The 24992-nt window shown below is 40.5% G+C and overlaps 1 protein-coding gene across 2 annotated transcripts in view; it reads left to right on the forward strand.

The window, feature by feature from the left end:
- The window catches only part of grin2ca (glutamate receptor, ionotropic, N-methyl D-aspartate 2Ca), a 77801-nt gene that overhangs the window by 32480 nt on the left and 20329 nt on the right, over positions 1-24992 (forward strand). For both annotated transcript variants that reach the window (XM_038707442.1, XM_038707451.1), the window contains 3 exons: positions 1391-1992; positions 6476-6590; positions 15196-15407. In XM_038707442.1, the coding sequence (XP_038563370.1) occupies positions 1391-1992; positions 6476-6590; positions 15196-15407 (929 nt within the window). The remainder of the gene's footprint in view (positions 1-1390; positions 1993-6475; positions 6591-15195; positions 15408-24992) is intronic.

The raw sequence follows: 24992 nt of genomic DNA on the forward strand, positions 1-24992 counted from the left end.
AGTTGATGAATAAGTTCCTAATTAATTGATTTTTGCCTGATGTTCTGCAGCTCTATATCTAATATTTGGGTACCAATTTCTGACAGGATACCCTTTAGGAAGGGTTTATAAGTTGTAACTAATGGCTTTACTAATGCTTTACAGATCAGTCAAATGCCATTAATAAAACATTTGGGTTATCCTCCTCCATATCTGGAACAGAATCAATTTGAATTTGATTTAATAACAAAAAATTATGTACAGTGGCAGATGACCTACAAACCTTTGATGATAGCTTATTAAAAACTACTTCATATAAATTATTATTCCTTTCATACAAAGGAATTTACTAATGTGATATTAAATAGAGCATCTCTGAGTCAATATCCCTATTGTGGAAGAAGGCAACATTGAAAATTATTTATAATAAATGTTCTATTGCTCATTCCAACAGAATCCCTCAAAGCTTTAGCTCAGAGCTGGAAAAGCAACTATTTCTTGTTTTGTGCTTTAGGAAAGTATGTCTTTGTGCAGGAAGAAATTCAGTGAATCCATTCCACAAGTGACAATGTCATGCTATTGGCACAATAAAGGGTACAGGTTTTCTTGTCTTTTCGTTTCGGTGGTGATTCATTGATTTAAAAGACCGCAATTTTAAAGGGCAAGTCAATACTAAATCACATGGAAGAAAGCTGTTGCTAAGCCATTTCCTCCTTGGATCTTCCAGGCACAACCCCAATCAGTGATGTCACAGCACATGTTTTGTCTTTTGACAACTGAAAAACTCTACAATTGAGTGCTTATTTTAACACTACCTGAGCTTTACTCCACCTGAAGAATAAAAGACTGTACGGCACTTTCTAATGAAAATCTCAGGGGAAAAGTATCAGACACTGCACGGTGCTAGAAAATATTGTTCCCTTCTCTGCAGTCCTTTTAATACAGTTAACAGAAAAGCAATCCTCATCCAAGGTCACTGTATTTGCAGAAAGACGGATGAAACAGTGCAGGCGCTGGCCACAGTGATAGTGCTATCCCTCTGAATTTGCAAGTATGGATGACGGCCAGTGTTTGCACGGCAAAAGTAAGACATGTGAGTTTAAGTGATGAATGGGTCTGCAGGTCCTGGAAGAGCAAAACAAAGCAAAACCACTTAGCCCCTGTCAAAGCTGCAATATAGAACCTACTGGTTGAGCAACTCACTTGTGTGATTTGTCTGAATGTGTGTAACATCATCAGTATAAAGAAGTTCCTCCAGAGATAATACTGCACATTATACAGAGTGAATTAAGATGTGTTCATTTTGCTTGTTAGTCAAGAGCAAATAGTGTGCAGTGAGTTAACTAACCATAAAGGTCTTCATAGATTTTCCATCTCCTCATGATGATGCTACGTTTTCCTCTTCCTCCAGGGTGAAGGCTCCAACTTCCTCCAGCTTGGCGCCTCCATTGAGCAGCAGATCAACGGCATGTTCAAGGTGATGGAGGAGTATAACTGGGACAGCTTTGTGGTCATAACCAGCCTTTACCCGGGCTACGAAACCTACGTGGATTACATTAAGTCCTTCACAGACACCAGCTATTTTATATGGGATCTGCAGGACGTGTTGACGTTCGATATGTCCGCAGACGGCATGAACGACATCCGAGCGAGGAGACTTCTGCAGCAGGTCGACGCCCAGGTGCTTTTGGTCTACTGCTCTCATGAAGAGGCTCAGTACCTGTTCGCCATGGCATCTGAGTCCGGATTGTTGGGGCCAGGCTACATCTGGATTATTCCCAGCCTGGCAGTGGGGAACCCGGACATCCCCCCACCTGACAGCTTCCCTGTGGGGCTCATCAGCATCATCACAGACCGGTGGAGGATGAGCCTGAGGAAGAGGGTGCGGGACGGGGTGGCTATCGTAGTGAAAGGAGTGCAGAGCTTTCAGAAACAGAGAGGCTTCGTTCCCGAGGGCCAAAGTGATTGTCACAACCCCGTCAAGCCATCCTTTACTAATGACACTCTGTTCAGGTAACCAGAGAACAATTTCACACAAGCTTTAGAGAAACAGGCGTTTATTTCTAACAATCTTATATTAGATAAGATTTAGATATATTTGTCATATTTCAGTAAGAAGCTTCTTGTTTTCTGATCAGATCCCGATTTAGTTCGCTGTTGAAGCTGCTTGTTGTTTTACAATGCTGTTTAATTTACAATGTCAATTATTACAGTAGAAGTAATTCCAACCCCTCAAAGATTTTTTTTTTTTTTTAAGAGGCTGGCCTTGATTTGTTATGCTTGTCCTCCTCTTCCTACACTTCTGATATTTGAGACTTGGCCATAATTTAAATACTAATGGTACAATTTTTCTGTGGAATTCTTCCAAGCATTTATATTTTGTAACTGATTTTCCTTGTTTGGTGGCAGGGTCGGACATTCGATTCCGATTCGATTCGTATTATGCATGCATAGGCACATACAGGAGCACAGAGCGTGATGCACGCAAGCATGTTAAAAGAGAAAAAGTTTAGTGGCCTGTGAATGTTCTCTAGGCAAACACTGCACACACATTTAAAAAATGGCCACCAGGGCCACTGGAAGCCTAAAGCTCATAAATGACAAGAGTTACAGAGTGCAGGAATTCCCATGGAAACAACTTTGCAGTAGCTTACCGTTAATGGTGCCGATTATGAACATAAGATATGAACCCCTGTAGCTTTAGACTATCTCATTTGTACTTTATGGTGTCTCATTTGTTCTGTTTAAATGTGAACTAGACATGAAGTATACTTTAATTTTAAATTGAACCCCTGAGTATTATAAAAATGCACTCGATGTTACTGTAACTGTGCAAGAGGAGCCAAATCCAACAAAAGCACAAGCTTCAGGACTAACACGTTTGTAAATTTTTTTCTATGAAAAGCAAAGTCCTTTCACCTAAATGAAAAAATAGTTCTTAGGTCATTGCCTTCCAAAACAACTTAAATATTCATGCAAGTGTTTTCAGATCTGTCACTTCCGTGGTTAAGTTTGTGGTCAAGTATGAAAGAACTCAATGCTGACTGTTATTAGGCATGTCAAAGTCTGAAGCTTTCTGTGCCCACCTGTGCTCCAGAATCTCCTTTCTAATGGCGACATAGCGCTACTTCTGTCTTTGTAGAGAGGACAGTCATTAGTTGCACAACCACCACAAGAGCTCACTTGTAAGGAAAACATAATCATAGATGGTTTTCAGTGTTCTAACAAACAACTAATAGTGTTGTTTTTTCTGCCGGAAAAAAGTCTCTTATATTACATATTACTTGTATGACCTTATTTAGGACTTGCAGAATAATGTTGTCTGATGGTAAGGGATCACATTGGTAATAAATATTCTCTTTAATTTCTAAAATTTATCATAAAAGATACAACAATAACGGTTCAGACTTCACAGCAAAAGAGGTCAACAGTTGTTTATTGATTCATGACTTCCCGTCCATTTGGTGTTCCCTGCCCTGCTGCCATCTATCTCCTCAGCATTGAGTGCTCCCCTATATCTCTTGGAGATTGCAAGATAATTTAGTGGGGCGTGGGTGGTAAGAACGGATGAGGGTGTGGCTTCTCCTCATTTAAACCATGCCCAAAAGAGCAATCTGTGCCATGGAACACAGAAGCAAATCCTATTTTCTTAGAAAAATGTTTTTATCAGCAAAGGGAAGAGCCAGAAAAAAAAACTGCTCCAGCGTCTGGCTCATATGAGCCAAGGTCATTCAGGGAGATTGGGAGTGTGTTGTGTGTAATTGTGTGTCTGTGTTGTTGTAGATGGACACCAAGGGGCTGCTAAAAGGACACAGGCATCATCAGACACTTCTCTTGCATTATGAAACACCACTCTCTCCCTCTGATGTCAGAAGTAATTTTTCTTTCAGAGTCTTCCGAGCCGTAGGGGAGACAACTTTTACTTTTGTAAACCCAAACCGTTCATGAAAATTGGAAATGGTGAACATTATCTTAGGCTTTGATACTGTACAAACCCCTCCTTTTAGACTTTTTAAACCCAGCAGGCATGACTTGAGTAGCAGCATCTCTCAGGTTGGCGAGAGAGAACAAAGCACTTTCTATTAACTTCATAGTCAGCTATCTATTCTATTTCCAGCCAGATCAAACATTAAGGCCTCGGTTCTCAGATCTATCCTCACTTGATTGGAGTTTTTTTTTGTTCAAACAAGCTTTTGATAATGAGTCAGATCACCTGTTAATGGGATTAGCGCAGATTACCAGATTAAATAGGCTTTTCACACAGACAAGCCTGAAGGCTTTTCTCCTCCCAGCAGGCTTTCATCACCTCTGCTGGAGTGCCGAGTGAGGTGAGAGCGCAGAACCACAGGTCTAATATAACAGGATGTGAGTGATGAAACAATGGAATCAAAGCAGGCAGAAAACGGTTTTCTACACAGTGCAGAAGTTGTCAGGACACATTGTGACTCTACTGTGTCACAAACATACTGAAGCAAGCAGCTGTGTTGTTCACCAAAATCAGTCGGATTAATCCTTTGGGGAGCATGAATGTTTGTACAAAATGTCATAGCAATCCATCTAATAGTTGATACTTCAGTCTGGACCAAAGCAATGTATACTATACAGGTGCTGGTCATATAATTAGAATATCATCAAAAAAATTATTTATTTCAGTAATTCCATTCAAAAAGTGAAACTTGTTTAATGTATATTATTCATTCCACACAGACTGATATATTTCAAGTGTTCATTCCTTTTCATTTTGATGATTATAACTGACAACTAATGAAAACTCCAAAATCACTATCTCAGAAAATTAGAATATTGTGAAAAGGTTCAATATTGAAGACACCTGGTGCCACACTCTAATCAGATAATTAACTCAAAACACCTGCAAAGGCCTTTAAATGGTCTCTCAGTCTAGTTCTGTAGGCTACATAATCATGGGGAAGACTGCTGACTTGACAGCTGTCCAAAAGACGACCATTGACACCTTGCACAAGGAGGGCAAGACACAAAAGGTCATTGCTAAAGAGGGTGGCTGTTCGCAGAGCTCTGTGTCCAAGCACATTAATAGAGAGGCGAAGGGAAGGAAAAGATGTGGTAGAAAAAAAGTGTACAAGCAATAGGGATAACCGCACCCTGGAGAGGATTGTGAAACAAAACCCATTCAAAAATGTGGGGGAGATTCACAAAGAGTGGACTGCAGCTGGAGTCAGTGCTTCAAGAACCACCACGCACAGACGTATGCAAGACACGGGTTTCAGCTGTCAAATTCCGTGTGTCAAGCCACTCTTGAACAAGACACAGCATCAGAAGCGTCTCGCCTGGGCTAAAGACAAAAAGGACTGGACTGCTGCTGAGTGGTCCAAAGTTATGTTCTCTGATGAAAGTAAATTTTGCATTTCCTTTGGAAATCAAGGTCCCACAGTCTGGAGGAAGAGAGGAGAGGCACAGAATCCACGTTGCTTGAAGTCCAGTGTAAAGTTTCCACAGTCAGTGATGGTTTGGGTGCCATGTCATCTGCTGGTGTTGGTCAACTGTGTTTTCTGAGGTCCAAGGTCAACGCAGCCGTCTACCAGGAAGTTTTAGAGCACTTCATGCTTCCTGCTGCTGACCAACTTTATGGAGATGCAGATTTCATTTTCCAACGGGACTTGGCACCTGCACACAGAGCCAAAGCTACCAGTACCTGGTTTAAGGACCATGGTATCCCTGTTCTTAATTGGTCAGCAAACTCGCCTGACTTTAACACTATAGAAAATCTATGTGGTATTGTGAAGAGGAAGATGCGATACACGCCAGACCCAACAATGCAGAAGAGTTGAAGGCCACTATCAGAGCAACCTGGGCTCTCATAACACCTGAGCAGTGCCACAGACTGATGGACTCCATGCCACGCCGCATTGCTGCAGTAATTCAGGCAAAAGGAGCCCCAACTACAACAACAAGAAGTATTGAGTGCTGTACATGCTCATACTTTATGTTCATACTTTTCAGTTGGCCAACATTTCTAAAAATCCTTTTTTTGTATTGGTCTTAAGTAATATTCTAATTTAATTAAAGTCTGTGTGTAATGAATGAATATAACATCCAAGTTTCACTTTTTGAATGAAATAAATCAACTTTTTGATGATATTCTAATTATATGACCAGCACCTATATATACTAATCTCATAGTATATGAAACCTATGACTTGCTTTCTTATATTTATGACTTTGTCTCATAATTATATATATGTATGTAATTAAGTATGACTTATTATCTCCTTATTATGCCTTAGAGTTCTAATAATTATGGCTCAAAGTAAAAGTTTATTAGAAAAAAGTTATGACTCATAATTCACTGTTTTACACTGCTGTTCATACAAAACAAACAATTTGAAGATGTCACTTTAGGAAATAGTGATTTCAATGTTCTTGGACAGAACTTACATAAATACAGTATATCCAAGTATACAGTGCTTTTTTAAGATTAGGTCACTGATCCTTCTCTTTGGGTTTTGTTTCTCTGCAGGCACATGTTGAATGTAACCTGGGAACACAATGACTTCTCCTTCAACAGTAACGGTTACCTGGTGAATCCAGCCATGATAATTATCACTTTGGACAGAGAGAGACAGTGGGACAAGGTGAGCTTTTCATAAGATGGTGACAGATATTTCCTTTACACAGGATTATGTGTGTACACACTGAACGTATTTTTTGTGTGATGATTACTGAATGCACAAAATCATGACTGAACTCATAGAATAAGAAACCAGAAGAGCTGTTCTGCAGTTTCATTTTCTCTTTCACTGACTTTCTCTGCATGCTAAAAGCAGAGTGATTTCATACATCACCGATCTCTTTGTAAAGACTAGTTAGAGGAGTCAGAGCTCTATTGATACCAATGAACCACTTAATTAAGGATCATCTCCTAATCATACACACACACAGTCCTACGTTTTACACACCCCTCTCTCACTAATGGCAACCCTCCATCTCTTTAAAAGATATTAACAGAAAACCCACACAGGCACTTTTGTTGGGTAACTTTGCTGCAGCTCACTGACGTTGGTTGAAGAATCAAACATTAATTTAACCACAGGGGGGGAATGTGATGTGGACACCAGACTGGAGGGAGTTCACTTCCTGCACTGGTTGAATAGAAGGTGTTTAGTTAAACATTATGCTCACAGTAAACAGCCGCAGGCGTCTCAAAGCTAATTATGTTATATTGATGTTTTTGGCCGTTCCGTCCTATTAATTTCCAATATGTTATCAAGGCTCTGAGCTAGTAGGGAGTTGTGATGGTAAAATGCAAACTATTTGGGTATGAAAGCAGGCAGAAGATATTTGTGTATGAATTTATCGGACTAGAACCCAGGGCCTCTGCAGCAAGGACTCAGTGGGGCATGTGCACTAGTGGTGAGCAAACCTGCACCCACTAAAGATTATTTTAATTTATTATTTGATTATCCACTATAATATCACAATCAATCACAAATTCCCAGAGCCCTAAGACTAACTTTCAAATTGCTTGTTTTGTCTGACCACCAGTCCAAATTGTTTAGTATACAATGTAGGGCTGACCCTGAATAGTCAAAGATTCGATGCTTCGATTGGCGGAGCCTGATTCGACTGTCAATCTCACAGTCGAAGCTTCGCAGCGAAACAAGGATCATGCCATTTTGGCTATATGGGGGTGCTCAACGTCTGATTTTACATAGAATTACCAGTTTTCTCCCAATAAATTAATATACAGAGTGTTACAATATACATTTCAACATTTAATTTAAAAAGAATAAAAACTTTCATTAAATGTTTTTGAAGTGTGTGAATAAATTAAAAATTGTAACCCTAACCCTGGCTCGTCAGTGCGCATGTGTAGGCGTAGCATGTGTGTGTGTGTGCGCAGTGGCAATGGAGGAACACTTGCAGAAGAGACGCAGTCCCAGCTTCACTAGTTTTGTGCCGAGTTGTCCGCACCTCGCGGGACTTTCAGATAATATATCACCGTTGATGAACCACATAAAGAATATTATATCGTTTTTAAATAGCCGGCTACTTGAAATAGACCCACAAGGAACCGCGACATGCATGCAGCTGTTGGCAGCGGTAATGCACGTAAAACTGCAGTGAATCAGTGAATGACAAATAGAGAGAGAGCGCCTCAGTTTAGCTGGATGAAAAGAGACTGCAGCTCTGCAGTTTCTCAAGATTATAGCGGAGCTACCATTTGTAACATATGTAACATGGTAGCTCCACAACAATCTCTAGGGTTTACACAGAGGTCCGAAAAAGAGAAAATATCCAGTGAGTGGCAGTTCTGTGGACAAAAATGTCTTGTTGACGGGGGTGGTAATTAACACCCACCACGTGACAAATGCGGGTAGATTTTCCATGTGGCGACTAAATGATGGAAAGCTACCCGCCACATTGGCACGTAAATGTATTAGGTACAATATTGCCATATAATAGCTTTTTGATGGTACCAAACAGCAGATCAGCATTTATTTTGTTTTTATTTTCTATTTCACCCTTTTCAAAACTATATTTTAATGAGTTTCTTTTTCAATGTCACTGTGTTGCTTTTACGTTTAATGTAAAGCACTTTGAATTGCCTTGTTGTTGAATGTGCTATACAAATAAATTTGCCTTGCCCTTAAATTGGTCCCCGCTGTACCCAGGGATCTAAAATCATGTTAACACACGGATAAGGGGCGTTCATTGGTTGTTGTTGATGTTCATTTCAGGTTTCTTGTGTCTGATTGGCGTAGATATGTAAGGCAGTGGGCAAAGACCACACCGGGGCCCAGGCTACAATTCACCAAACTTGGACAATGAAAGATGGGAAAAAACTAAGGCTGGGCACGTGTTATTATCGCATTAAGGCATTAATTAATTAACGCGCAAATTTTTTTTAGCGCACGTTAACGCAGTCTTTTGAAATTAATATTATTTTGAAAGTCCGTTGCTTCACACACTGACTACACATACAGTCAAACCCATGGGTCACAGGAGGGGTGGGATGTTGATTAGCCTGTCACCCACCCAAACAAGCAGCGGAGGGAGGCTTCGACAGGATGGGAGAATAAGACAGGGCTCTGCGAGTAAACGGCAGGCACTCGATTGAGAGTAACCATGACAACGGCTTCTATGCACTACACAGCTGTAGCCTATTAAACTTAAACTAAAATTATAGGCAACATAACTGTACCTGATAGGCCTGCATCTAGTTTTGAGGGATGCTCTGCCATGTGAACTGATGTCCTATTTAGTTAAACAGTAATAGATTCTGCAAAATCACAAACAGCGAGGATCAGTCTCTCTTCCAATGATTTGTGCTGCGCGTTGCGTCCAAAAAGTTCAAGACAATTCAACTTCGGCAGCGGGCAGGTGTGTGTGTGAGGCGAGCACCACCACGACAGTTTAACGGGAACGCACCCGCTTGTCGCTACACCTTGTGCTCGACCACTTTGGTTTTATATTTGTAAAGGGAATACTGCTGCTACAAAGCACCTTATTTGTTTAAAGTCTTTGCAAACCACATGTTATTGCACTTTCGTGTATATAGCAGTACATTTAAATTAAAAGTGCGCAATACACTATTATTCATTATTATGAATTATTCATTCATTATTATGAATTATTCAATCATCATTATTCCATTTTGTGTGCAAAATCATGCGATTAATCGCTATAAAAAATTTTAAACATTCCCCAGCACTAGATAAAACGTTGCCTGGTCTGATGAGTCTCGATTTCAGCTGCGACATTCAGATGGTAGCTTAAACAACTTGAAAGCATAGATCCATCCTGCTTTGTATCAACGGTTCAAGCTGGTGCTCTGGTGTAATGGTGCGAGGGATATTTTCTTGGCGCCAACTGACAATTGTTTAAACAATTGTTTAAAAGCGACAGCCTACCTGAGTATTGACATGGTTTACTTATTCAGACAAAGCAGTTCAGTTAAGGTTGGCATAAGGTTTGGTCATGGTCAATCAGAAACATTTTAACATAAAAGTTTGCTGGGATAAGTTCAGACTTCAACCCAGAGTTGAAGGTAAATACGTCCTCTAATTCACCCACTGACTCAGGGATTCATTTCCACCATGCTTGACCTTTATATAACCTTGTTGTAGGAGGAAAAGTATTTCTGTCACTGCTTCAGAGCACAACATTGTGCTCATTGCAGAACAATTTCATGTGAGGCGACTTCTTCTGTGCTTAACTTTCTGTTGCCTCTGGCATCTTTTCTGAGAGCTGAAAATCAATTCCACCTTTTGATTGCCTTTTCGCAAGCCTTCGTATTGTACATGTTGCAGCGCAGCCACGTTCATATATCACCTATGTGCACCCAGCCTCAGCCTGACACTGTATATACTGATACTCCTCACCTTTTGTATATTTTAAACTTAAAGCGTTTCGATGCTCTTATCAAATGCACTTGCTGTAATTTGCTGCTTCTGGAGAGTTATTGTTCAGCTGGTTCTCCGACTTCCTCCCGGATCTGAAAGTCAAGGTAACTTGGGAAGATGGAAGGAGAGCATGACAATAGAAAGTGGCGACAGAGAGAAGAAGCCCCGCAGGAGGATGGAAAGTGTACCCGTCATTGCTGTTATCTGGCAGGGTGATATATGATACTGGAAAGCTGCCGTTCTCTGGCTGTATATCTGTGACGTGCATAAACCCTGAAATTACAGCCTCGCCAGACAGTTTGTAAACAAAAAAATCTAATTGAAGTATTTTCCCAATGGAGTTTTGCAACAAATGCTACTAGAGTGACATGCTTCCTGTCATGACACCACTTGTTAATATGCTGAGTAAAGCAAAATGTTGGGGGGTGGAGCGTTAGTGTTTTCCGAGATGAATGAACAATGAACATCTTCACAGCCTGAGAAGCCACAGGGACGTGATATTTTCATCACAGTATATTTTCTTGAAATTTGAAATTCTGATTGACTTGATTAAATGCCCATGGGTGGAGATTTCTGGTAAACGGCAGGGCTGATCAATGTGACTGGCAAGAAGAGGAATAACTGGGAAGTCCAGAGAGAATTGTGATATTTGCAGTTTTTTCATTTCATTGTGACAAGCTTACTGACTGGTGTGATCAGACAGGATTGTCTCCCTTCCTGCATAAACAGCAGAGATTATGTGGGAGGAAAAACATTTTGTCCAGACTGACACTTTTTTTTTAGCTCTGCAGGAAGTTAGGGCATTAAAAGCAGCACAGTTGCGTGTTAGACAGCTCACATTTGCACCAACTACTTCGCTATTAGAAGTGAATTGAACATGTAATTGATCTACAGAAAATTAGATAACTGTTACATAACTGTCACATTGCTGAAACACGTGTTACCTATGAGGGAAATGCAGTCATTGTAAAAGGAAGCCTGGATTTTGGATTAAAGACCTTAGACGTTCCACCCAGCCAGATCAACCAGACCAGGCACCACAGCAGGTGCAGTGATGGAAAGGAAAGAGACCCGGGATAGGAGCCATGTTGGCCCAGCTTGGACTTAACACTGCTCCTAAAAGTCCAGTCTGGACAAAATGGCCAAGCAATAGAAATCAGCGACTGTTGTCCCCACATCTTTACAGACACCCGCTTATCAACATCCTGGATCAAGCGTTGATGACACTTAATGCTCAAACACAGTCAAAATGAACGTTGTTTCCCAAATGGTTAGGCTTAATATATGTTCTTTTTTTGTCTCGTCTAGTGGAGTTACATGTTTGTGTCTTGTCTTGTAAGTTTATTATTGTAATCTTGTATTGAGCACCATGGGCCTTGAGAAGCGGCATTTCATTTGTGTACGCGATATGTGGATGAATGACAAACAAACTTGAACTAGCAGCCAAAAAACGTCCTGCTCAGCTTCCAGACCGCAGTCTGTAGAGGAGATGTTAGCTAGTGCTAACTGCCTTCACTTTTCCAAGTTCTGCCTTTTTCGTTCCGTCAGCATTACGTTATCAATTAACCTCTAGATAATCGATTATTGACATTTGTGAATTGATTCATAATCATCCAAGTCGGCATCGCGATGCATCTAAAAATCTATTATTTTCCACACCCCTATTGTGGAATAAAAATATTAAACTTGTTTGTTCTCAAATTACATAAATTAAAGAAAACAGTAATGTACCAGGAGGAACACACTCAATTGTGAGTGAAATCAATTTCTTCACCGACTCCATCATCAAGAAGGCCCAGCAGAGGTTGTACATCCTGCGCCAGCTCAGGAAGCCCCACCTTGCCTAAGGAGCTGCTGATCCACTTCTACACAGCCATCATCCGGTCTGTCCTCTGCACGTCCATCACTGTCAGGTTTGGATCTGCCACCAAAAAGGGCAGGAACAGACTACAACGGACAGTAAGGACTGATTCACTCTAATGAACAGCTGATTTCTGACTCACAGTGTCAGGAACAATTCCAGTGCAACAACCCAGTAACTGTCTCTAATCAGCCACCTGTTTACTGGTTACCACTTATTTGTTCATCATTCTCTATTTCAGTGCTGTTCATATTGGCATATTGTATATCATTTATACTGTATACCAAATCCACCTACCTCAAGTACATAATACCAGCACACAATACTTATTTATTCCAGCATCCTTTACACTATGCTCCATTGCACTGTGTACATGTATTCATGTGTACCTGTATATCTAATCCACCTCCGACATGTACATTATAAAAATGGTAATAATAATTTACTCCAGTATTCTTTGCACTCTGCTTATTGCACTATTGTCTCAATCTGTCTATATTGTTTTTCTTAATAGTGTGTATGTGTGTGTTCTCTATACCGTAGCCTGTGTCTGATTTTATTATTGTATTATTGTATGAGTAAGCACATCGTGAGCAATGTACAATCCAGAGTCAAATTCCTTCCTTAAAAATACATCAACACGACAACACTTAAAAATACATCAACACGATAAGATCTAATTAAAAAGGGAAAACAGACTCAAACACACCACTGCTTTTTAGAGAACATTTAGCAGACAAAAAAAGTCTGAAACACAAATACACACACACCTACACCACCTCCTTATATACTTTGTTTTGCTTTACTGCCACAGTAAAATGAACAATACATTTTTTAAATGTAATTCATAGTTGATGATTTAATTATTTTATGTTAATTACTGCCTTGTAAATGAGAATCCCTAAATAAGTTTCTGTGGATACTTAATCTCAGTAATATCATTTCAGCCTTTACTAGTTACTGTGTCTGGCCTCTGCAAAGCGTGTGATAAAACATTTAAATCATTGCAGTAAAGTGATACATTAGTCATACACCATCAGAACTGTGGAGTGTTTTGTTGATCAATCACCTTTGTCAGATCATCCTGTAAACATGCTGCTATGTGGCCAAATGGTTCGGATCATTGTAACAGAAAGGGTACAGGTTGACCCTCAGATCATGTTCGTGAGCAAAATGTTAAAAACCAAATGCAGCTGCCTCTCATTACCGTGTTAGATTTTTACATTTTAAACATTCCCCTATTTGTATTTAATTTGCTGAATTGTGGCAGCCAAAGCAGCATTTAATGGCCCCATCTGAGCATCTGTATATCTCAGCATAAAGTTTACAATCAATGTAATGTGTCTGTGTTTTTGGGTAATTGGGGTCCAATTGGTCCTATGCGACCTTCAGTCCTTCATTTCCCAGTGTGAATTAAACAGTCAGAGAGGCAAATTTGTGCAACATGGTACTAAACAGGTCACGGCTTCATCAAATAAGTGAGCTTGAAATGTTTAATTTCAGATCTTGATTATGTATTCAGCTTGCTTCAACGCTCATTTCCCCGCAACATCTAATTAAAATGAGCTAACTGATAATATGGCAGGGGGTGGGATTGCTTTCGTTGCATTAGATGTATAATTGCACTCTCTTCATCCCCAGTGACCAAAAAAATCAATTACCTCTAAACTGTCTACGAACTAAAAGTCTCCTCGCTACACAAGGCTCTGTGCTAACCTTTTTTTATTAATAAACTATTTATTACATACATATTTATACTGTGCGTTTGCATATGTGTAAGTGCACGCGTGTGTGTGTTATTAAAGTGAAGTGAAAACAGCTTTTAAAACATGGACACAGCTTTTCAAAACACTGATCACTCATCACAGTGATGACAGAAAACATTCATCACATAAAACTCTGCTGTGATTGGTGCATTGCCGCTTGTCGAATAACGGGTTTTTGAATCAGGGACTGCACCAGCACCATATATGATGAGGCTTGTTTTTCCAATATATCTCACCTTTATTTGTTTCTAGTGACTAAAGGGGCTTTTACACCTACCTCGTTTGGTCCGGACTTTCTGACTTTTCAGCTTGATCCGAACAAAAATTATAGTTGTGAAACTTCCACCGGACCACAGTCCGGACCAAACAGATGAAAATTTGTCCGACGAAAAGTGTTAGTCTCTGTCCAGATCAAATTGAACCATGGTTCGGTTCGTTGTTTTTAGTGTGAAAGAATTTTTTTGGATGGTTCGGACCATTAACAGAAAGCTCAGCAGTTCCTGTGTAAACCAGAAATAAACAAATGCACGAAGCAATGCGTTGAAATAAGGACACAATGATAAATCTTCTGTGACAGCTCATATTTTGAAACTAAAGGCATGGAAGCAAACTGCCACTCACATCTTTGGTCTTGCTTGATGTCTTCTCCTCCTTTCCTGCCGGTTACGAAATAATGTTCACACAATGAGGACGTTTATTTGGTTAATTTGTTAATTTAAACTTGCCTTGCGTGCAGTTGGTGCTGCAGCTAGTAATGGCATAATAATAATATAGTGGCAACGATATGCATCTGTTCATCCCTCATTCATTTATTCTTGTCAAAGCTCCCCGCGGAATTGTTCACTAACCAATCACTGTCAAGTACTGTATTGGCAGATGCAGTCCGCATAGATGAAGACGACATAGGAATGTCATGTAAAGTTCTTTAGTGCGCTCGCAGAATTGCAATGTGAAACCAAACCAAAACTAATCAAATGTATTAAAATGTATCAAAACATGAAGTTTGGTTCGGACCTTGGTGCGACTGTCAGAAAGCCCCCCAATTTAAACCAGTTTCTAGCCTCATCTGTTGTTTATCTGTGTGGTCCTTTCAAAAGAATCACTGCTAAGCACTAAGCAACATACAATATCATGACCATCCAGATTTTGGTACTGAGATTTTTCACTGACTCATGTTGATTCACCACTACTCTCTCGGCTCCTTCAGGTGGGGACCTTTGAGATGGGGATCCTGCAAATGAGATACCCCGTGTGGCCGCGGTACGGCTCCTACCTGGAACCGGTGTCGGATTACAGACATCTCACGGTGGCCACCCTGGAGGAGAGACCCTTTGTCATCGTGGAGGCAGTGGACCCTGTGACTGGTACATGTGTCAGCAACACTGTACCCTGCCGACGACAGTCCAACAAGACGGAGGAGTAAGTGATGCTGCCACTTGTCCAATTCCAAAATAACAATCAAGAAGAGCATGTATGCACTCAAAATTTCAGGTTCACCTAAACTTGGGGTTGGATGATAGCATTTTATCAAATCTGCTAAGTGAATTATTCTGTGATTAGGTTAAGCTGGCAACTTAATTATTTTGCACACCTTATTTTTCAAAAGCTACTTGCTGCAAATACTGTGGATCCATTAACCAGCTAACAGTCAAGTTTCATTTAGGCCTTTTGGCAAGTTACCTACGGCATTAATGTTAATTAGCTAGAGCTAATTTGTCATTTCAACGGGCAAAATCACCAGCAACAATTGGAAGCCGGTACCTGAGCGGGGTTTTTTTGTGTGCTGCTAATAAAAAGAGAAAGAAAAGAAAGATTTAATAAAACATCACTTACCCTTCGATCTTATATAGATACATAGTTTTTTTTTTTACTGTCCCTGGACGGAAAGCAAATCCAGGAAATGTATCAACCTAGAACCAGATCCGGGTTCAGCTATCGAAAACCAAACCATACACCCTGATATTTCTGTCATCTAAAGTCATCTAAAATATTTAATTTTGATGTCATGTAGCAAAGACAAAAACATTACCTCTTGGGCTTCAATATCTCACTCAATACACAGTATGTTCAGGATGCTGTCAAACATGGTTTAAGAGATATAAAGTATATAGGATATAAAGCATTGTGGATATTTCTCTAGTTTGTCCACTTGTACTTCTCAGTATGATCAAATCATTTGCTGTTACCAAACTGTGTGTGTCTGTCTGTGACTATTTTAAGTCAAAGAAACCATTTTATGCAAACCCACTTTATAGCATTGTACAGTCCCACGTGCACTCTCACATGTTAACAGCTTAATTGATTTTGTATCTAACTTGAGAGTGCCATTAGGTATAAGATTAAGAGGCTGTTCCCCTGCCATTAGCCCAAGCATGGCTTCTTATCACTCACTGAGGTGAGATACTCATTAGGCTGCCTGGCCAGAGTGCAATATCCCAGGGATCACCCTGTGACCCAATCAGGGATATATATGTGCTGCATGGTGAGGTATCAATTAGATGTGACGATTAGGCCATGTCGTCAATCTTCAACACCTAGAGACTGATATTGGTGTTCATTAGTGGGGGAGAGAAGCACTGGCCATTACCCATTACTGACAATAGCGTTAAGGAGATGAGGGGAATGGAAGCTGAAGATCACGTCCCTTCAGTGCTTTATTGCTCATGCCGACTAAATTATCCTGCCACTATAAAAAGAGCACAATTCCCCTTGTCGGACAGTGGCCCATTTTCATGGAGCTACAAAAAAAAGCCAATAAGAAATTCAATGAAGCGATCAGCACTTTGGTCAGCTGAAGGAGAAACATTGACCAATGAATGCCGCAATGAAGGGTGAAGATGTAGATGCCTCTCTGTGCTTCAATCAGTCAAACCGAAGATAGATCTTGACGGGACAGTGAGACTAGGGCTGCATCTAGCTACGGCTGCACAACTATGGCCAAAAAGATAATCACGATTATTTTGATCTATTTTGAGATCACGATTATGTATTTTAATTATTCATTGATTTAAAGACAATATTTTATTGCACTTTCAAATTTAAATAAACAGGCAACTGCTTTCACATCCATGTTGTGCTGCATTTCTGTTAATGCATCAAAATAAGACTGGTACTTAATCTGCATCATCTCCTTGAAGCAAAATATAAATAACATTTTTACCTTGAATGTCCATGGAGTATGGCTTCTGCTGAGCCACGGTTTTGTCCTGTCCTGTGCACAGCGTTAACTTTCACTGGAAGTGTCTCAGACGCATTTCAGCAGCTGAGCACAGTGTTGGCTTGTTGTTACTTTGTGCTTCTACCTATGGCTTCTACTCTGCTTACCAGCAAGGGCTCTCTGCGACCCGGGTTTGTTCGGCTGTCTGCAGGCTACATAGGGAGCATTTCAGAATAATTTTGCTGACATGTTAAGATTTTGTTGATTTGATAATCAGTGCTTGCTTTTTGCGCATCTTCTAGGATTAAGTAGACATTTTAAAAACTATAGTTTTAAAAGTGTAATATCTAACAGTTTCAAAAATGTAACTTGATAATATATCAGCCGATATTTGTTTTACATAACTACACAATATTAACAAACATTTTTGATAAATATTTATTTAATTTAGTTATTAAAGAAATTGCTAAAGACGGGCATTTTACAGCTGAAAAATTAAATCAGCTGTCTTTGGTGGACAAACTATGTAACAATACTGTTACCAAATTACGTCAGCATTTGGTATTTCTGAACTGAAATTTCTTGTTACGAATCAGTCGATATGGATACGGATATATCCGTGATATCAGGGAGGAAATTAATCTGTTGGCCTGAGTGTTCACTAATCTTAAATGCAGGGTCACCTTTCTTTATCTGAATCTCATCCACACCCCATAGTTCCCCCCACAGTACCTCAACATGGCCACAACTGAGACCCACTTTTAAATGGGGAGTAATTGGTCCTGCAGGTTCTCCATTTGAATCCCTCAACCCCCTTCAATCCAATGCATTCGGCCTGCCCGGCACACCATCTGCGTAGTTCCCTCATTCGCCCTCAGAGAGGCCAGACAACCAGCCACTACTGCCCAAGACCTGGCTAAAGCAGCCCAAAACATTTAACACAAGCCCTCCCCTGTGAGTCACGCGTGTTCTCCAGAACAATCTCAAGCTCTCTTCCTCACTGCTTCTATACTGCAGGCAGACTCTTCTCCCTTTGTGCACAGTGGCAGAGATTAATTCAGGGGCAATGCCCTGGTGCAGGCTGGTATTGACCTGGGAAGATAATGTCATACATTAGCTGTGTTCAAGGAGAGTTAGATCATAAATTGATTTAATTAAAGCTGAGTCTGAGTGCAGCGGTAGATGAGCTCCCTGGAGCTTCAGAGCAACAGGACACAGTACACATACCACATAGCTACAAGACAAGCAACTTCACACATTGGTGGCTTCACAAGCTAATGTTTGAAAACTGTAGCTTTCATTGGTGTCATGTGATAAGTAATGTGATGTGATGTATACTGAAAATACAGTAGTTCAGAGGGTGTAGTATTCTCATGTTTACTAACCCACTGGTTAGTCACACTTGACAGATAGTCACTACATTTAAGTACAGCTGTTCCCAAAGCTTTTAGCTGGCTACTTAATCTGATTACCCAACAGCGCTACCAGTGTGTGTGAAGTGACTATTAAGATTTCTCATTGCAAAGTGAAAGCCCCAGAAGTATCTTACTAAATAGCTTGAACATTCACTTTGTGGTTTTTAGAAAATTAAATCCAGTATGAGACCTTCTATGGAGTGTTTATCTCATTGGGATATTTAAGTCTAGTTCAGCTTAGGTTCAGTATTCACACCATGCAATATGCGCCCACCTAATCTGATAAAAGACAACTTCACCTTACTTGTCTGCCAAAGATGGTGCGGAGGCCCTTAGGGCCAGGGGCCCCCCTTATTTCATAATCCAACAATGCATATAGGGTTGGGCGATCTTCTCTATTTTCATGTCGTCTAATCGTGGCTACTTGAGATCATCCAATTGGCGATCTGATCGCCAGGTGGCGGTGTTACGTTACACATGCCAGTGAAATGCCAGCAAGGAAGAAATAGGCTTATTAGCTTTAAGAGAAACCACCAAAAATATCCATAAATATCCATGAATGCGTGTTTCCTACAGAGTGAATTACTAGGAATGTAAATCGCTTCCCGTGTAAAAAGGTCATCGCCACTCATGCGGGGGTGTGCAATAGATATATCGACTAGCACATATGTACAGCGTCCTAACCTCGACAGCCCAGCTGTATTCTAAAGTTAACATAGCTATCTTTATTAGCTAGGCTTCAAACATGCTTGCTTATAACTTATTTGAAGGTGGGTCTACGAAATTGACAGCCTTGTGTTAAGAAAATAGACTAACTTCTACTTCTAACTAGTTTTTCTACAGTTTTTATGTCATCTTAGCTCTGATAGTGAGTTAGTTAAAATCGCCTTAATATCAGCAAATGAAAAACCAATCGCTGATCATCCCTTCAATTGTCGATAGCGATCCAATCGCCAATCGGAACAAGCCTAAACGCATGTCAACGTACATTATCTGAGCTGTTTCTCTACAGAGAGATGCTACATTTTCAATTTCACTAACTATTTCTGCATCGGTTGACAAACCACTACCAACTGTCACTCTCACATCACATGAGAATGTGGTAAACAGATCAGGTGCAAGATCACGAGAGAATTGCGCTGTTGCGAGATCACGCGAGAAACCAGCCCTGATTTACTACACAGCCTGCCCCGAATATATAGCAGAGACACAACTCCCGCAGTGGAAATTGTATTGCCAAATCTGTACCAGCTGGCCCCTTTCTATCGGCGCATGGTACATACAGTCCCCTACTGAAGTATTGGAACGGTCATGTAAATTCCTTTGTTTTTGTTGTTCACTGAAGACATTTGGGTTTAAGATCAAAAGATGAGTGTGAGACAAGGGTTCAGAATTTCAGAACTGTTGGAACATGTGACTGACAGATGCTTCTTGTTGCCCAGGTGTTTAAATAGCTCTGCATGACTAGTCTAAGTTTTCATCCTTGGTTCAAACCTTTAAAGACTGCATTTCCTGTTAAAGAGGATAAACCAACATGAAGACCAGAGAGCTGTCTGTGGGAGAAAAGCAAGCCACTGTCAAGCTGAGAAAAGAAGGGAAATCGACCAGAGCCATTGGACAAACATTGGGCATAGCAAGCACAACAATTTGGATTGTCCTGAAAAAGAAAGAAACTACTGGTGTACTGAGCAACAGACGTCCAACAGGTCGGCCAAGGAAAACAACAGTAGTTGATGACAGAAATATGGTGAGAGCTGTGAAAACCCCCAAAACATCAGTAAGTGACATCACCAACGACCTCCACAGTGCAGGGTGAAGGTATCACAATCCACTGTTGGAAGAAGACTCAGAGAGCAGAAATACAGAAGCCGCACCACAAGATGCAAACCACTCATCAGCAGGAAGAATCAGAAGGACAGATTGAAATTTGCAAAGAAGTACAGAGATGAGCCGCAAAAGTTCTGCAACACAATCTGATGGACTGATGAGACCAAGATTAATCTCTATCAAAGTGATGGAAAGGCCAAAGTGTGGAGAAAGAAAGGAACTGCTTATGATTCGAAGCACACAAGCTCATCTGTGAAGCATGCTGGAGGTAATGTCATGGCTTGGGCGTGCATGGCTGCTTCTGGATCAGGCTCATTAATATTTATTGATGATGTAACTGATGATGGTCGCAGCAGAATGAATTCAATAAATAGAAATATTTTATCTGCCAATTTACGAAGAAATGCATTGAAACTAATCGGGAGGAAGTTTATCATGCAACAGGACAATGAGCCAAAACACACTGCCAACAAAACAATGGACTTCCATCCATCCATCCATCCATCGTCAACCGCTTATCCTGCATACAGGGTCGCGGGGGTCTGGAGTTAATCCCAGCTGACATCGGGCAAAAGGCGGGGTACACCCTGGACAGGTTGCCTGAACAGTTTGCATTTCAGATTCTCCAAATTCGGCGAATCTGCAGCATCACAGCTGGGGGGAATAGAGTGAAACTTCTACAATGCAGCCTCTAATTTGATTTAGGCGAATCCTTTTACATAAAAAAAAACACCTGGTGCAGCTTCACAACTTTAAGAGGTGAATATTTCAAGAGCTTTTCATTGAGTCTCGTTAAAATTTCTTGAGAAGAGATACAGACATCCTCAGCCACACAGATGGCCACTGACAGTGTAACACACACACACACACACACACACACTGAAATAACCGTCTGCCACATACTGCTGCCTGCCACCATCCATAGAGCAGCTTCAAAACATTATTGTAAGAATGTCCACACTTTGAATAAATTACCTTACACACACATTTGCAACAAATCCCAAAGACCCATTTTAATGCAACTGGCAGCCGACTTAAAGCCCAGCCTTGAACCTTAGCAGCTGGTGAGACGGGGGATGTTGGGACCACTGTGTTTACTCGCGGTCTGCTGTGGCAGCCTCATTTTCCCCTAAAGTGTTCATTTGTTTCTGGTTGTTGTGGCTTGGATCTGCCCGCTTCCGGCCTCGTCTGTTTGTCTCATTGCCTTATAGTCCTTATGTGTGGGTGCAGAGTCCATTAGACTGAAAGTCTCGGGGAGGTTAGGGGTGAGGTGTCATTAGTGCTCTCTGCATTGCGCCCATGGCTCACTAGTTCGCTGCCGCATCACCTCACACCGCCCATCTTATGCGCTATGGAGGTGTGTTTGTTTTGGTTTCTCTGAAAGCAAATAGAAATTTCATGGTAGACCACGACCTCACGTGTATAAATAAAAACTGTCTGAAATGATCTTGCCAAACTGACATTTGTTATTATTAAATGGCTGTCAGCAAAGGCGAATGCACATCATTTTTGACTCAGTATGTTTTGTTCTAACAGAAAAACTGTTTTAAACTATTACCTTCCTCGCGACCCTGTACGTAGGATGTGCAGTTGACGATGAATGGATGGACTATTACCTTTTTATTTTATTATAATTTTAACTGCGATTACATTTTAGTTTAGTTTTTTTATTTCCAGGATGTATTTAATAAACGATTAAACATGTTAAAACAATAACAGAATAACATAACTTATAAGTATTTGGTTTTGTTGTAACACTGATAAATAACTTTTGGAGGGAGGGCCAGTAAGTTTCAAACCTTAACGTTGAGCCCTGCGGTATAAAACATGGATGTATCCCCCATGATGTCATAGTTTTCTGAAGAGCATGTGTGAAGCTCAATGTGGAAGGCTCCGGCCATTGCCATCTAGGCAGTGCCTGACTAGCCAATTCCCTTCTAATCCAAAAAATAGGCTAAAAGGTGGAGCTGAGGCGGGCCAAATGAAGCCAGCTTGCCGCGGTTAGCCACCTGTAACGGCACCCACCTGTCACTCAAAGCAGCCATGCCCTTGATTATGCATAACTTTAAGCCTTAACATATTATATATATATATATATATATATATATATATATATATATATATATATATATTTAAGCAGGTGTGTTGAATGCCTAAAATTTCCTTTAATTTGCAGAATTAGGGGACAGGCTGCTCAAATAAACAGCATTTTTCAGCTCTGATGCTGGAATCAGAAAGCACGATATAAGCCCAGTAATGGCCTGACCCAAAAGAAATTGGGGTTTAGGGTTGTTCCGATTGGTGATTGGATCGCTTAGACGATTGAAGGGATGATCAGGGATGATTGGTTTTTCATGCGCCGATATTAAGGCGATTTTAACTAACTCGCTATCAGAGCTAAGATGACATAAAAACAGTCTCTAGAATCTGCACCACACTTCAGTGTTTCCCCATTCATTGATTTATTTGTGGCGACACAACACGCCACAATATCAACACTGACTGCTACATACTATTTAAAATGAGTAAAATCATGAGTCATTGTGGAGCTGCTAAAACTAAAACTAATGCATAGAAGTTAAGTCTGAGAAGTTAGTCTATCTATTTTGTTAACACGCTGTCAATGTCGGATCTGGCTATGTTAACGTTAGAATACAACTGGGTTGTCGAGGTTGACACGCTGTACATAGCTGCTATTGATTGCACCCTCCTTCTCCACGCTGCGTGTGCGTGGCGCCACAGTTGGACGGTTATTATGCGGGAACCACTGAACTATGCATTTACTAGAGCTGGCCCGAATGTCAGTTTTTGAGCTTCGACACTTCGATAGTAATTAGGAACGAATAATCGAAGCTTCGCACCCCACCCCCCACAGCAGCGCTCAGCGGTCCCGTTATGGTGATTGTTTAAACGTGTGTTGATAAGCATGCTGTAATTTCACGAGCTACAACTATGTATTTAACAGACAGAAGCAGAACAGCAGCAGAATAATACCCAATAAGTTCTGCTGAGTAAGGGGGGATCGGATGGGGGAGGGATCACAGCGGCATGGGTGCGCAAGTCTGTGTGCATGTGTGAGAGAGAGAGAGATCCGTTTATTTATTCTCACAGCTAGGCTAACTAAGTAATTATTACCAAATCTTTGTTTTTCACTTTGTTATGGCAAGGCTAGCAGACCCAAGTATAGGACTAAGAAAGGGAGAAATATTTATTACAGGTTAAAAGGATCAGATATTGAGCAGCGGAAGAGCGAGGCGGAGTGAAAATTGATGCATGCCGAACCGGGTTGGTGGCTGCTGTACGTAGCAGGGGGAACCGTAGCCAAGAGTCCAGAGCAGAATCCGGGAATAGTTTCGCATGGGCGGGGGTCCAGGCGGAGAGCGCACGGGATGAGCGTATTTTCAGTAGCGGAACTAAATCTAACACGTTGTTATGCAAAATTCTCTTTTAACTTTAATTATAGCGACTAAATGCTCTTCTTCTACAATCAGCCTAATATAATTAGGCTTATTTAAATGTGTTCATTGTGTGTGTTTGTGTTCAGCCTACAATTGTAAAATTAATAAACGCCATAACTGCCGCGCTGCTGCTATCATCACTCAGTTTAAAGTGCTCCCACACAGCTGGGGGCTTCATTTTGTTTTCCCTTTGATGTGAACTGGAGCATTACATTAACTGCTGTCGGCAGAGGTCAGGCGCGCGAAAAAAAAAAATGAATAATCGAATCTCATAATTGAAAATCGAATGTGTACCCAACGGTCGAATATTCAAATATTCGGGTCCAGCCCTAGCATTTACAGATTTTTCTGGTGGTTTCTCTTAAAGCTAATAAGGATGTTTCTTCCATGCTAGAATTTTATTGACTTGCTGCAAAGTAACACCGCTCCCTGGCGAGCAGATCACCAATTGGCGATGATGATCATGATCAGACGATATGAAAATAGAGACGATCACCCAACCCTATAAAAAGAGTGCAAGGCAAGACAACTGCTTATTTTATTAAGTGTGGTGTGACATAGTGGGAGACAGCCAATACCGGCATTTGAGATGACTATGATTGCTAATATGACACTGTGACCATCTCAAAAGACAAAACAATATCATGTAGTCCGGTCCCAGCATTAATTAATAAAATGACAGCAGACTGAGGAGCTTCAGCGACATTTGGGCGAGAGTTTTATGCACATTACATTGCAATGTTAACATGTAGAGGTGACAGGAATAAGCTAATACGATGTTCTGAATTCCTTCATCTTTAATTATTATTATTTATTTTTGTGAATATCTGATTAATTGTTTAGAAAATTGCAAAAAATGGTCATTACAATTTATTATAGCCCAAGCAAGGAGACATTTCCAAATTGCTTGTTTTGTCTGAGTTCAAAACAATACAAAACCAAAAAAAGCAGAAAATCCTCAGTTTCAGAGGAGGTTTCAGTGAATGTTTTTTGCTTGATAAAAAGACTTAATCGATTATCAAAATTATTGCTTATTATTTTTATTGTTTTATGTTATTATACTTTTGACTTTGAGTCTGAAAATAATTAATCCTTTTGCGCTACTGTATACGTTCCCTGTTCACACTCACTTTCATAGAACACACAC

This window comes from Micropterus salmoides, unplaced genomic scaffold (genome assembly GCF_014851395.1).
Source record: "Micropterus salmoides isolate LMB-PRFRI ecotype aquatic unplaced genomic scaffold, ASM1485139v1 Ms_hic_scaffold_10, whole genome shotgun sequence".
Taxonomy (NCBI): Eukaryota; Metazoa; Chordata; class Actinopteri; order Centrarchiformes; family Centrarchidae; genus Micropterus; species Micropterus salmoides.